This window comes from Platichthys flesus, chromosome 16, assembly GCF_949316205.1.
Source record: "Platichthys flesus chromosome 16, fPlaFle2.1, whole genome shotgun sequence".
NCBI lineage: Eukaryota > Metazoa > Chordata > Actinopteri > Pleuronectiformes > Pleuronectidae > Platichthys > Platichthys flesus.
The window spans coordinates 13553380-13567608 of record NC_084960.1 but is presented as its reverse complement, the minus strand read 5'-3'; the positions used below and the strand labels follow the sequence as shown (position 1 = coordinate 13567608).

Genomic DNA, 14229 nt, shown 5'->3' with positions numbered 1-14229 from the left:
TTTAGATCGAAACGTAGGAAAACTTGTTAGCTTTGCAGAAATGTTTTTAGAAATCAATCAAGCTCCCACAGTCACACTTCTTAACTCTAACCAATAAAAAATATATCTGTATGTTTGGCAAAGTCTTAGGATTCTCACTGTGTCTTTATTTCACAGATGGACTCAAATTTTTAGAGTAAGAAGCAGTTGTTTGAGAACTGTCAAATATTTTAGCTCTGAACAATAAGCACTAATTGTAAGTCGCTTTGGATAAAGCATCTGCCAAATGACATGTAATATAATGTTATACTATATCTGTAGGTTCTCTTTTCCAGTGTGTTTAAACAGGAAAGATTCCTTTGCAGAAGAAGGTATCTCTCTCTCTCTCTCTCTCTCTCTCTCTCTCTCTCTCTCTCTCTCTCTCTCTCTCTCTCTCTCTCTCTCTCTCTCTCTCTCTCTCTCTCTCTCTCTCTCTCTCTCTCTCTCTCTCTCTCTCTCTCTCTCTCTCTCTCTCTCTCTCTCTCTCTCACCAACCTGAAACATGCAGCAATTGTAAATGTCTCTCTCATGGCACTAGGCACACATAACAAAAGTCTCGGCAGAGGGAATTTCCTAGCTAATTTATTTATTCCTGTTGCAGACATGATCCTTGGAGAGATTGCTTTACAACTGGACAGGAGGATTCTGTCTCGTGTCTTCCAGGGCCACAAGAGGCTTTATGGGTTCACATTGCAGAATGTGCCAGCCAAGATCCTGGAGGTAAGAAACCCCTATTAAGACTTTTATCCCTTTTGAGACCTTAGTCTACAGGCAAGAATTTTTTCAAAAACTGTAATTTTGAAAAACAAAGCATTCCAGTGTACTATTATGATGCAGTGGAAACTCACAATCTTCTCTTCCTCTCTTGTAGGTTAGCACAAATGTGCTGACAGGGAAGGTAGATAAAGGCTATCAAAATTTCCTCACTAAGAGGTATGTTGACCTCATGGAGCAGTTGAATAAGCTTGGGTACTCAACGGCACATCACCCTCAGTTCTCTGAATTCATCATCAACACTTATGGGATCCTGAAGATGAAGTCTGGAGAGTCTAACGTACAAACTGGTACTAACCCAGTGAACTACAACGACCCAGAGACTCTGAAGACACTCATAATGACCATTGCTCCAATGAAACTTCAGGAGAACCTGCTTCTGCTGCTCAAATGCCTCTGCAAGATGGCCGAGAAGGACAAAAAGCCTCTTCTTCTCTTTTAGAAATGAGTGTGTTTAGATTTACAGGCTTGTACCATGCACAAATTTGAAACAAACATTGATAAATGGTATGTATTTTTCGTTTGGACACAGCAAAACCCTACAATTCTTTGCAGGCTATTCATATACACTTTGCAACCACACTGATGCCTGGTAAGTATAAAGGGTATACTTACTATAGGGTATACAACTGTCGGTTAGACCTTTGCCATCAGGCTTCCGATCTGTGTACCCAGCTGTGACAATGAATTTCTTGAATGTTTTGAGCGAGAAGTTATGAGGGGAAAATTGCTGACTGCTGGAACGATGAGAACAAAGTGCAGGAACGATATGAGCATAATTACCCGGCACCATGTGGATGGTTCTTTTGTCAGCTGCTAGGCGCGCACAATAAGCTCTCTTTTTGATGATGTTTAGCACAGTCCTCATATGCCAGTCAATGAGTTTGGCTGTCACATATGTGCACACTGTCTAGGCCTGACACACACATTCGGAGTCATAACACGATGCAGCTCATTGTGCATCTGCCTCACTGTTGCCACGCTGTTTCACCATCACCCCAGTCGGCCCGCAAACCTCTGGGCAGGGCCGCACCGCCTCAGACCACGGAGCTGATGGGACTGGATGTGACAGGACAGGAGCTACAACTTTGCAAAAAAATTTAGAGTCATAGCTTTTTAGTTACAACCAAATTAATCTTTTTTTAAACTAAGGATGAAATAAGCAAACTATACCATGAATATGGGCTGTCTCACATAATTGTAAATTGGCCTCTTAGTGTATTAGTGGCTCAGAGCCATTTGAAGGCATGACATGACATTAAGCTGACTCTGGATGTCAGAATCTTGTCACAGACTGAGAGCGCTAGAAAGTGACTCATAACAGCCAATTAGCATCTGCTTGATCGGGAGGTGGTCTGAGGGCCACCGTGGGAACCATTCCAGCATGGACGGAGAACATTAAGCACAATCAGTTTTAATTAAAGACCGTTCGCTTTTTACTCCTCTCGATCCCCAGCCGTTCCTCCCTCACTTCTCCACTCCTCCTTCAAGTGCGATGAAAATGTGCAAACCTGACTTAAAGTCTTTACGACTGGACTGATTAGACTCAACAGTGCAGACAGAGATGATGGAGGAACTGAAATTAGCTCTCAATTAAGCCAATTTGATTAATTCAGTGGAATGAAACGCAAAGAAATATACGTTGCATCACAGACTCAGGTACGATCTCGTCACGACGAATTCTGAATTATTCAAAGTATGAAACACAAACTGGGAGAGCAGCCAAATAAATGTGCGACTCCTGCTGCTTTTTGCCGTCAAATTGACCCTTTTTGGAGATTTATGTCTCTGGGCCACTTTCCTCTTTCATAAACTACTTTGAAAAACAGGCAATTTAAAATGTCTACAAAGAGCCCTTTCATTTTGTGCCCCATCCTCCCCGCCTCTCATTTCCTCACCTTACCTTAAAGCCTTTTAAAGTTGTTTATTTGAATTACATTTTCACTCGTTTTTTTCTGGGTCACTCGGCATGCCTTGCTGGCTGCGCAGCAACTGTATATTGTGTACTGGAGTGTGTAAGTTGATGACTGTGTGCAGGGGCGGACTGGCCATCGGGAATACCGGGGACATCCCCGGTGGGCCGATGGCCGAAAATATAAATCCAACGGCCCATCACTATGATGTACCGGCCCACGCCCATAATCGCATCAGCCCTACAATAGTTGAAACAGCGGCACAAGCGTAATTTTCTCCAAGAGCTATACCTATCTATTCGCACTGACTGCTTTTATACTGCTACTCGCAATCGGTCTTCACACTCATGGTGACTATTTTTCGATTTTTTTTTAAGTGTCTTTTAATATGTGTTTTACAGACTTCGGAAGTCCAAAGTAAGAAAAGATCTCCACCTTATTAATAAACACCTCTAAATTGGTTCTTACACAGCCGAAGTGTAGAGAATTTGGATTTGCATACATACACGCAACGCGGCACCCAGTTATACGCATGCGCACCGCCGTGTATTGAGTGGGCCGGTCTGACAGAAACTCCCGGGCCACTTTTTTCCCCCAGTCCGCCCCTGACTGTGTGCGTGACACGTGACAATTTGTATTCCTGCGTATGTGCGGCAGGCTGATACAGTTTATGCAGCAAAAATGCGTGTGCTTCTTCACCCTGTGAATGGTTGTGCGTCTTTCCTCTCCGGTTTGTGTGTCCACATGAAGGGAGCGGAGATATTTGCAGCAGCGACACATGGAGTCAAGCTCTAATAAGGTTGTGAAGATTTTTCTTATGAGGATTATATTTAATCTCAGCTGAGTACCTTCCTCTTATAAAAATCTCTCATATGTAGTTGTGCCCTCCTTTCTCCTTCTTTTCCCCGGATTGCAGAAGGTGCCACACTGCTCCATGTGGCCTGATTATATGCAAGGCTAAGCACAGTTTGACCCCCAACTGAAAATAGAGCACTCTCAGGAAGGGAGAGGATTTCTTTTTACTTTTCTGTCATGACAATTTAAGAGGGATTGTACAAAGTATCCCACTGAATCAGTTGAGTTTACATCTCTGTCAAACCCTGAAACCACAAGAGTTACCTAAAGAGGTTACATATATTTCAACAATTTGCAGCCCGTTTCTTTATCTTTGCTTTAGGCTAGCGACTTGAGGCGACCACGACTAGCATAACAGACACACACGGCCTCCAAGTTATTGATAGTTGATCTGCGTTGTGGGTATTCTACGTGACCAGCAATCAAAAAAATGCTGTTTCTTGTTCAGTTGCATCGATTACCTACACCAAGGAGGGGCGTTTAAAATTAGCCTTGGTGGAAGGATGTGTTATGGTTAACGAAAGAAACCAATAATTATGGGTTTGGGTTCTGATCGAAGGACAGATCTGGAAATTTTGGGAGATTTTGTCAGAGAATAATTCATGGATCTTCATGACATATTTAGGTGAATGATTTTAAAGTCTGTGTGCGCACCAATCGTGAGCGAGTGAACTTAAATGTGGTATCATAAAATGACAGTTGGACCTTGGCAATGCAATGTGCTCTACTGTGCCATTCCAATTGAGTTTTTTTTACCTTTGTTAATTACTGAATTAAAAGGTATAAGTCGTAAGAAGAGTGCAGGAGATTTTAGACTCCATCAGTGTGGATAAAGGTATACACAGAGGCTAATTAAGAGCCAATGCATAAAACATGAGAGGGTAATGAAGTTTACATTTGATCAATATTTAGCCTCCAGCGACCATTGTCTCATCAGAAAAAAATATAAACCTTTAGCTGTGTTACTGGATTTTACAAACAACAAGGTTAGGGCTCAAACTAAATTACCAGAAGTAGAATGAGAGAAGTGAGGTTAGTACCACCCTGAAATTATCATCAGTTAATCAACGAATTTGCAAATTTTCTCATCATCTGTTTTTTTTATTTATTTGAAAGGTAAGAAATACTGCGAGGTTTCAGGGTCAAGCAGGCTTGAGCAAATCATTTTCGCGTGTTTGGACGTCTGGCTCTGTGGTGAGTCGTGGCAATCGGGTGGTGGTAACAGGACCTCGTGGAGATGCTTCTGCTCCCGGGGAGTGTCTATAATGAGTTCTGTCAGGCAAGCGGCGAGCATCGCACTGCTACCAAACCCGACCTGAGCTGAGGCAAAGCCCATCTGTCAAGAGGAGACGATAAGCCCGGAGCCATCCAGAAACAAATTGCTCAGCTTCCCCACTGTGAAGCCCTACAAGGCAGCCAGCTATGGGCGGGCAACGGAGATGCTACCGATTCCCGACGTTCCCAAGGAAAATGGGAGGTGGAAAGGGGAAATATCAAACACATTAATCTATGCAGATGGTGCCGACGGCCTGTCATCACTCTGCAGCAGCTGTACACCGAACATCAGCGTGACGATAAACAGCAAAAAGGGGGAAAAGACTCAGAAAAGTATTGTTTTTTCCGTTCTTCCGAGCCTCAGGGTGAGCAGCGTTCATAATGATGAGAGCTGTTTCTCTCAGTCCTTTCTCAGTCAGTGGAAACCAAATGACTTTTATGACACAGACGATGTTGAAAAGGGAAAAGATCACAGACACATTATGACGAACAATTTAAACATCTGTTTTTATCAGACCTAGTGCTGCCATTTTGCAAGTGCTGTGTTGAAAAATAAAAGTGTGGATGAACTAATTCAAAGTTGTGGCATGCCGAATGCTCACACATATGCAAATCTCCCTGGGATAAGGAATTCGACGTGATTGACAGGAACTCAGATGAGGTTCATTTCCTTGGCAAATTGAGTCATTTGTGGAAGTGGCATTAAGTGCGACATCGTTTTTTACATGAATAAATATCAGGCTGGTCAACCAAGCGTCACGCCAGCCATCATGCCAACTGTGACAACTCATTACAAACTGATTAGATACGCTGGGCGAGCCGGGGCCGGTTGGATCTTCCAGGAAGGCAGGACGCGGTTTACAGGAGAAAAATAAGTACGAGACAGAGGTTGCTTTCTAATTTTAGCTCCTCAGTGACGAGATGAGAGGAGCGAGGGATGAAAACGCTCGCCGAGACACCGGGTGGCAGACGCAAAGGTGCTTATGAGGCTGAGACGAATGAGAAATGAAAATGAAGTTGTGGTTGTATTTGATGGCCGTGGAAGTATCCTCTCTAGATCTCTCACCAGAGAAGAACGCTGTCAAACAGCACACAAACGCACAGGCACACACACACACACGCATACACACACACACACATGCACACACACAGGAGAAAAGATCTTAACAATTAATGGCTCATTTACCCACTTGCCAATAGTCAGAAATTCTTCGGTATTGCAGGCGGGACCATTTGCTTTATTTATATACACTAGCAAACTGCTTCCAAAGACAATTGTACTGTACATTATTTGTGTATTATTACATTCATTGTTATGCAAAACAGCTCCTGCTAAACAAGCTGTATTTGCAGCAAGCCAGTAAATTGCCTTTCCCGAACTGATTTTTTTTTTGCCTTCTAATAGGCTTGCAGATCGTCTACTCCCATTCCACCTGAAATTGTTGTTTTTTTTGTTTAGCACAAAATGTATTTTTCCACACTCGCTCCCTTATTCCAGCGTCTTTGTTTTAGACTTATCTTATAACAAACCTAATTTCAGCTCCGCTCTGGGGCTCGTGTCTGAGGCCAATTAAAACTCTTAATGGAAATGTGTACTGGCTATAAAAAGGCAAAGCTTTCCTGTCCTCGCTGTAGGGCCAAATATTTTTTTTCCCCCTTCTCCCTTTTAACACGTTCAGGGAAGAGGGAGACAGCTCGTATATCAGGCGTGGAACACAATTGCAGTTGCATGAGAGTTATGGCAGAGGAACAACGGTGGTAATAAAACTCCTTCAGCTGTGAAGGTTAGCGCAGTGGTACCGCATAAATTAATTCACGTCCTTTAATGTAGATAACGTTTTAAGAAAAAACAAACACTGCCAATTCGGAGATAATTTTAATTAGGCGTACAAAATCCACACTAACATCTTTGTTGACTGAGAGAGAATTAACCCTGAAGTGTCCAAGAGCAGGTTAGAAAGTTGGCTGAAGGACATACCAGTGTCAAAAACCAATTACCCCTTGGTTGCTTTTTAAAATGCCCTCTCTGCTGATCGGCGGCAGCCCGGGGAAATGAACGAGCTAATTTCATCCAACCTGGGCTGTAATTGTTTCAAATCAGCCTCATGCCTCAGCGTCGCCGCCAGAATAATTGCTCATGAGCGGTAGGATTAATCTACAGAAGCACATCTGTGGGACTTAATTTACGGGTCACAGTGCCATGCCTTGTGGATCCATTAGACTCATTTGGTTTTCAACCCTGTGTAGCATATGCAGCTAAACAAAGGTGAAACAACGGCAGGCGGACGCAGAGGAAACCAGCAAACACAACGCACAAACTGCTCCGTGTTTATACACAATCACCTGTAAATACATGAAGACCAATGGTCATTCTGTGATGTGTGTTCATGTTTTTCCTCTTTTTGGATGTTTCACCTCACTGTGCAGACATAATACACATCCCGCAGCACAGCTGTCGTCCCACTAACCACGTCCTCCCGAAAAGATCCGTCTCTTACCACGTCCACTTCTCAACACCTGCTACTGGTGGAGAAGTGTCAGGCTCAGACGCAGTCCACAAAACTTCTTACAAAAGGATGAAAAGTGTCATCCTGTGCCAAACGTCAGCCCCCAATCAGCAGCGGCGGAGAAATCAGCATTTGGATTGTGAGCCACTTTGGGTTCTGAGAGAGGACGGGCCGCTCGACATGCTCTCTGAAGAGAAACAGCTGCAAGCTGCAAATTGGAAAGCCTTTGTGAGAAGCCGCTCTGCCCTTTGTTGTCTCCTTCCTCCTCTCCTCGGAGTGCTGGCATGCAGATGTCTCCTTTCATTCCTCATGTGTAATTACAAAGACGGTAGGGACATGAAGGGGTGATTCTTAATACGGGACATTGTACTGCAGGCGGCACACCGGAGTCGGGCAGCCAACGTTGTTTTAAAAAGGGAAAACTTCACAGCGAAGGATTTAGCACCTCAGTCCTCTGCCACGGCTACCTACTTCTACACTGCTTTCCATACGCTTTCCCTACATGACACACAGGATAATGGGGTTGAAAGATAATCAATGTTACCGCCAATGGTGGTGTTTCATGTATACCTTCCACTCCAACTCCTGCCTTTCCTGGGTGCAAAGAGGAGACATGGGGGCGAGGAGATAAGGATTCTTATCAGAGTGTGTGCAGGTGTTTGGTGGAGCGAGGCCATAACAGGATTCCTATGTTACTATTGGACCGGCAGGACTTCACTCATTGAGAGAAGAGGCAGAAAGGAAGCACGGACAGAGGGGATCGGGATTGGAGTTGTGTGTGCAGTGGTGGTGAGTGGGCCAATGGCCAGGGTGTTAGAATTGTGAATCTCCTCAGAGTACTGCAGTGTACTGCACGTCTTAGACACCTGCTGGTGTGGTGATAAGGAGCGAAAAGCAATCACTTCAGCTACCAGGCAGACCCAACTGGCATCTCGCTGCCGCTCAACCTGCTACTCGGGTAATTTCTCTCAAACATAACTTGTTTTCTGTTATTGGTCAGCTCCTCTTGCGGGCTGACAACTTGGTGAGGAGAGGAGAGGAGGAGGATGATGAGGAGAGGAGAGGAGAGGAGAGGAGAGGAGAGGAGAGGAGAGGAGAGGAGAGGAGAGGAGAGGAGAGCGGAGAGGAGGAGAAGAGAGGAGTGGAGAGGAGTGGAGAGGACGGAATTATCGAAGGCCAAGAGAGATGCTCTTTGTATATACAGTTTGTCCAGTTTCTCTTACTGTATGTCGTCATAATCCTGCTAATCAAAAAATGCAAAGCAGTGCACAGAGGACAAGTGTCTCGTGCCACCACAGGCCCCCATTTCAAACTAACTTTATCAGCCACAGAGGTCAAGGACGTGCAGTCTGGCTCAGAGTGGGTCCTCGGGCTCTCCGGAGAGCGTTTCTCATTAGTGTGATTCCAGCGGAGGATTATAACGCAAATCCTTGGGATAAATCTTTGCTCGTCACGGGGAGACCGTCAGCTGTTGCAGTCAACCAGCACGGTCTGCTGAATTATTCATTTCCTGTTTACAGCAGGCGACAGGTGCGTGACCTCTGTGACGAGTGCCCAGGGTGGCTGGGAGAAGTGGTGACAAGGGAAGGAGGGGTGGGAGGGTCGGTGGCTCGGAGGGACAGCGCTGGGGATGCAGGAGGGGAGAGAGGATTCAGGGGAACCTGCCAATGTGTCACACTCCGGTGCTTGCTGCAGGTGTGTGGCAGCTTTTGCTTTTCATGCTTTTTAATTTTAACTCAGAGGCTGGGAAGAGTGCATTTTACAGACTTTGAGGCAAAGCTAAACGGATGAATCTTTTGGAGGGAGAACAGGACTGCGGTCACCAATTTTCAGAGGATTGGGTAAAAATTAATGTTCCCCAAAATGTTAGGAGTGAAACTCAGGGAGGCATGGGGTCTGCCAAGCTAGAGCTGTACATCAGCTGAGTGGCATTTACTGTAACCTTTCCCCTGGCTTTTAACAACCGGGGCAGAAACAGTAAGAAACATGGATCACTGAGATTCACTGGGAAGCGCTGGGAATTGCAAATGGATCACCTACCGCACATTGACCGAGAAATCAACTATATCAACTCGGTTCTAGCTCCGGCGAGCATCAGCTGTATGAAAACTTTTATATTACTGTGAGGGTCGCAAATGAGACAAAATCGCAGAGAGAGAGATATGACGGCAAAACAGAAGAGAAGCTGAAAACAGGAGCAACAGGCTGAGGTAGATAAATAGAGGCTGGAAATACGCAGATGTTGTCAAAAAAAAACACCCGTCTGGTTTGTTTAGTTTAACACTGATAAAATTCCAAACTGGATCACAGGAATTCAATCTGGCTCACTCAGCCTGAATAATGGTCTCTGACACCTGATGGCTTAAGAATAAGCCTCTCATTTACGCAGACATATTCATGTGGACATCTGCATGAACACACACACACACACACACTCACGTACACACAAACAACCAGACACACTCACAGAAGAATGCATGTGAAACCAAACAGTGCGGACGCTCTCTGCAGAATGATGCATGGGTTTCACCTTCAGGCAACTGGCTGAAAGAGACAGACATTTCTCCCCATCAGCCAACTCCTACTTCAGACAAAATAACAAACGGCTGAATGATATAGTGAGCTGTCCCCTCTGGTTGTGAAGTGGGAATGGACCCACGTCTCCGAGACGGCCGCTACTAAAGGCCCATCGCTTTCTCCCGCTCGTTCTCTCGGCTGTAGATCCACGGAGACCTTGGCAGATCTCAAAGACAGATTAATCTCGATTGAAAGTTGCTGAAGTGTCCTCAAGCGTCAAAGCGTTGCCACTTATTGAGAGAGAGCACCGTGGAGGCGATCCAAAGACGAGACAGAAAAGGAGCTCTGGGGTCACTCGGGATGGACGAACTCCCACAGAGCGGCCGGTGCTGTAAAGCGTCCGCACACTAGATTAAGTCCTCATCAAGTGAAATCTGGATTTAACAGACTTCTTCCCAGTCGACCTGTGGTAAGCCTCTGACGGATGCTTCTGCAACTGCATGAATCATGATGCTTCCAGGATCACAGTTTTGACTGCTAAAAGAAAACTCTCACATAAATCATAATTCTAATGTGACATCATTACCAGTTAGCAACTGTTACTGCCTGGTCAGAGCAATTAGAGACTGCACTATATAATCATATTAGAGTCATTTTTGATGTTTTCTTTTACTTTGACAGCCTCATGACATATCTACTGGTGAAAATGCATACATTACTATATATAGTATATATAATTCAACCTCCACAATGCAGCTCCAGCATTAAAAGTCTCCATATAAAGCAATTAATCATTAATAATCCAGTATTGTAATACTACAAAGAATGTCATTTTTTTTAATTTAGGGTAATTTCTGAAGCTAACACTGTATTTTACATTTATACATTTATTCACAGAATAAGTATTTTGTGTGCTAGAACTTTTACTTAATTCAACTTGCACCTGGTACGATTAATTCTATTTTTCCTATTTATGTTGTGTTTGCACTGATTGTTTAGAGACTCTTCTTAGCCATTTTACAGGTACATTATCATTATTATTACATTATTATTGTTGCCATAATTAGTAGAAATAATGAAAATTATATATTTTTGAACAGAGTGATTACATTATAATGGAATCATTTAAGTAATGTTTACCGCCGAAAAAAATGCTTTCTTTCCCAATTTAGATGTACTGCAGTGCCTGCTCTAAACCTGTCTCGTTGGAATGGGCTGTTTGCTGACTTGTGGTGATGCCGGTTAGAGTTTCTCTTTCTGAAACTGTAAAAGTCAACGACAGTATTTTAAAGACTGGACTCTACATCACAGCTGCTGGACTCTTGTCATAGAATCATGAAGCTGAATCACCGCCGCTGCACAAGGAGCAGTTCACCTGATTATTCAAAGTTGGGTGAAGCTCGACTTAGTGCACAGAACAACAGACCGGAGAATCATTTGTTTGGAGCGCTGGTCGTCTTTTTGTCATAAATATATTTATTGAACGTATCGCATGTCCAAATTACACCAAATTCAACACTCCTCTTCCTTTAGCCCTTAACACATGTCCAGTGTAAAGCTGTTAATAGGAACAGTTCTCTAAGAGCAATAATCATATATTTTTTTCATGAGAGTAATACTTACACTATGTCTTATAGAACAAATATTCAATTTATATTAATTTAAATCATGTATATATTTTTTATAAAATCAGTGCATTAAATGTGGATCTTAGTTTCAGTGCGGCTGTCGGCTGAAGGGATTCAGGATGCTGAGAGTCGCAGGCATATGTGAGGCCCAGCAGGAGCTCTGACAACATGAGAACTGGTCCAACGCTGCGGTCGGCCCCACGACCTCACCGCTTAGCCTCCCATTCAAGATTACAACCTAACACTGTGTCAATGATTTGCTTCAATCTTAATTGGGATATTTATCAGTCTTTATTAGGATAATTCTATTTATAATATGTGGATGAATGTATTATCAACTGTTTAGGTAGTGCAGATGGTGCAGCATAGGCTGGGACCATCTTACCAAATGGTTACATCAGTCCTAACATCATTGGGATCAATCCCACATTTATAAAGGCAACACCCACGGGTGTCCTCTCAATACAGCTGATGCAGATGACATTACTCTGGTGTAACTGGAGCTTCTTTGACCTTTTGCTAACATACCAAAAGCCCATCTGACTACGCCGGCCTCTGTTAACCCACTTCAGTGTGTCTGCTGCTGTCTGGCGAGACAAAGAGGATTTACCGTTAATCTGGCTTTAACAACAGCAGGAGATCGTACTCTCCACGACAGCACTCCAGAGAATAGAACTAATCAAGACATCATGAACATCAAACCTGGAACAATTACCTCTAATACAATCAATTTTGTCGATTGACTGAGAGAAAGAGAGCTGACACAGTTATTTGATTGGACTTGATTATAATTGATTGTTTTGTATAAGGTTCACACAAAAGAGCAAAAATCCCCACAAGAAATGATTTATATTGGCTTGACTTGAAGAAAGTTGATCGTGGCTCGATCTTATTCCACCTTATTGTGAATCATCGATGGAACACAGTGATACTACCCAGTATACTTTGCTTCCTTGCGAGATAATTTGATTTGTTTTAGAAGGAATAATTCTAAAATTGAATAAAAAAAACTTAAGGTGACAAAAGACGGCATTGCACAAAACTCAAATTGTGCTGCTCATTTAGCTGTAAAAAGGCAGCTCTGAGCCTCACTGACACAAGCTGACAGAAACAACACAGGTGAAAAGGGCTTCAACCAAAGCAGAACAAAGGCGGCTGATGAGGTGACAAAAAGCGCTTTGATTGTAACAACGTGTGAACGCTGGATTTGATTGCAGTAATAAGCGAATGGTTTTAAATGGTTCCACCCGTGGCTGGGGAAGTGTACAATTCGCAATACCACCTCATTAGTAAGCAAATGAATTCAATCACCTCTCTTTGGTAAGCGGCTTGATAAATCCCTGCAAAGTGCTGCATGGCTTCAATCACAGCAAGCGGATTTAATAGATGCAGAGCTGCTAATGTATCATTCTCATTGACTGTGTGCCTGCCATTTTGCAAAGTTCAGCCCGAACACAATCATTGGCCTCCAGCAAACAAACCCAAGTCAATGAGGTTGACGTTCCGCAGGGACCCGTGAGGAGTATTTTTCTCGCGCTCGCTCCAGTAGCTTTACAAATTTCATTCATATGTCCCCTGAGGGCATGGCTGCAGTGTTGGTGGAGCTTGAGGGGGAGGGCAGGAGCTGCAAAACGGGCAGGGCGACAACTGAAAGCGCAGATCTGAAGAGACGGGCTGCGGCTTGAAGAAGAGCTGGGGAAGTTCCTCTTGCCCCAAACTACCTCAGGAAGAGAGAGAAAAGCAGCGTAACACCTTAACTATCACCTGCTGCCCCACTCTGCGCACTATTAACAGACACAGCAGGATTGTGAGCAATTATAATGTAACCAGAGAGAAATGGAGCAAGAAGACAGTGAGCAAAGAGACAGAAACACGATTATGATATAGAGAAAATGGGGTAAATAAGAAAAAAAAAATGTGATTGAGCACAGACTTCTGCCACAAGTCTGATTCTTAACACTATAAAAACACACCTCCATGAAGCGTTGCAATTTTGGAGCATCAGAGGCCGATCGATCCTTCTATTGTGATAGACCCGAGACAGAAGTGCAGCATTTGGCAACAGCTTAGACTGAGTCAAACACAGACAAAACTAATCTCTCCATGCCTGGCAACAAATCCACTCTGCAGCCCTAATCAATTCGTTAGACAGCATCCTCTTGAGCACACACAAACACACACACACACACACACACACACACACACATACACACACACACACACTCACACACACACACACACACACATGTGAGTGAGGCACCGCGATGATTAGCTCGTCCCACTTAATCACTTCCTATTAGGGACACCTGCAAGGTTGCAACAGTCTTGTGTTGATTATGTGTAATCATAGAAATGTCACATTGGAATGATAAGCAGCATGAGACGACGGCTCCAAGCCTGATGCATATTTATACCATGGAATCATCAGCTTTTCTCATCTATATGAAAACTATCCAGCTGATCCTCCGAAAAAATATATATTTCGAAAAAAACTCAATATATACTCAAATATAATCTCTTGCATTTAATTTTGCATATGCAAGTGTGTATAAATACACACTTGCACCCACACTGGGCTGGGGGGGGGGGGGGGAAGCCTATCTGCTGTGGATAAAAGACATCCCTTATCAGCTCCCTCATAGAGGAGCTGGGAATGAAGGCATTTACTCAAATGAAAGAGGCAGCTTTTGGAGATAAGCCGAGGGAGACGGAGCTCAACTAAGCTTTCAGATTGGACTGGGC

At 43.8% G+C, this 14229-nt stretch overlaps 2 protein-coding genes across 3 annotated transcripts in view; one reads left to right on the top strand and one right to left on the bottom strand.

The window, feature by feature from the left end:
• The window catches only part of znf385c (zinc finger protein 385C), a 91258-nt gene that overhangs the window by 34020 nt on the left and 43009 nt on the right, over positions 1-14229 (bottom strand). The window lies entirely within an intron of this gene.
• On the top strand, positions 573-1257 carry LOC133970441 (speriolin-like protein). Its single transcript, XM_062407258.1, has 2 exons — positions 573-738; positions 890-1257. The coding sequence occupies exons 1-2, from the start codon at positions 622-624 to the stop codon at positions 1232-1234; spliced, it is 462 nt and encodes a 153-aa protein (XP_062263242.1). The 5' UTR covers positions 573-621; the 3' UTR covers positions 1235-1257.

Bases quoted from the DNA above. Each gene is read 5' to 3' on its own strand.
- LOC133970441 (XM_062407258.1), top strand. From the start codon at position 622: ATGATCCTTGGAGAGATTGCTTTACAACTGGACAGGAGGATTCTGTCT. The intron at 739-889 runs GTAAGAAACCCC...CCTCTCTTGTAG, and splicing joins TGCCAGCCAAGATCCTGGAG to GTTAGCACAAATGTGCTGAC.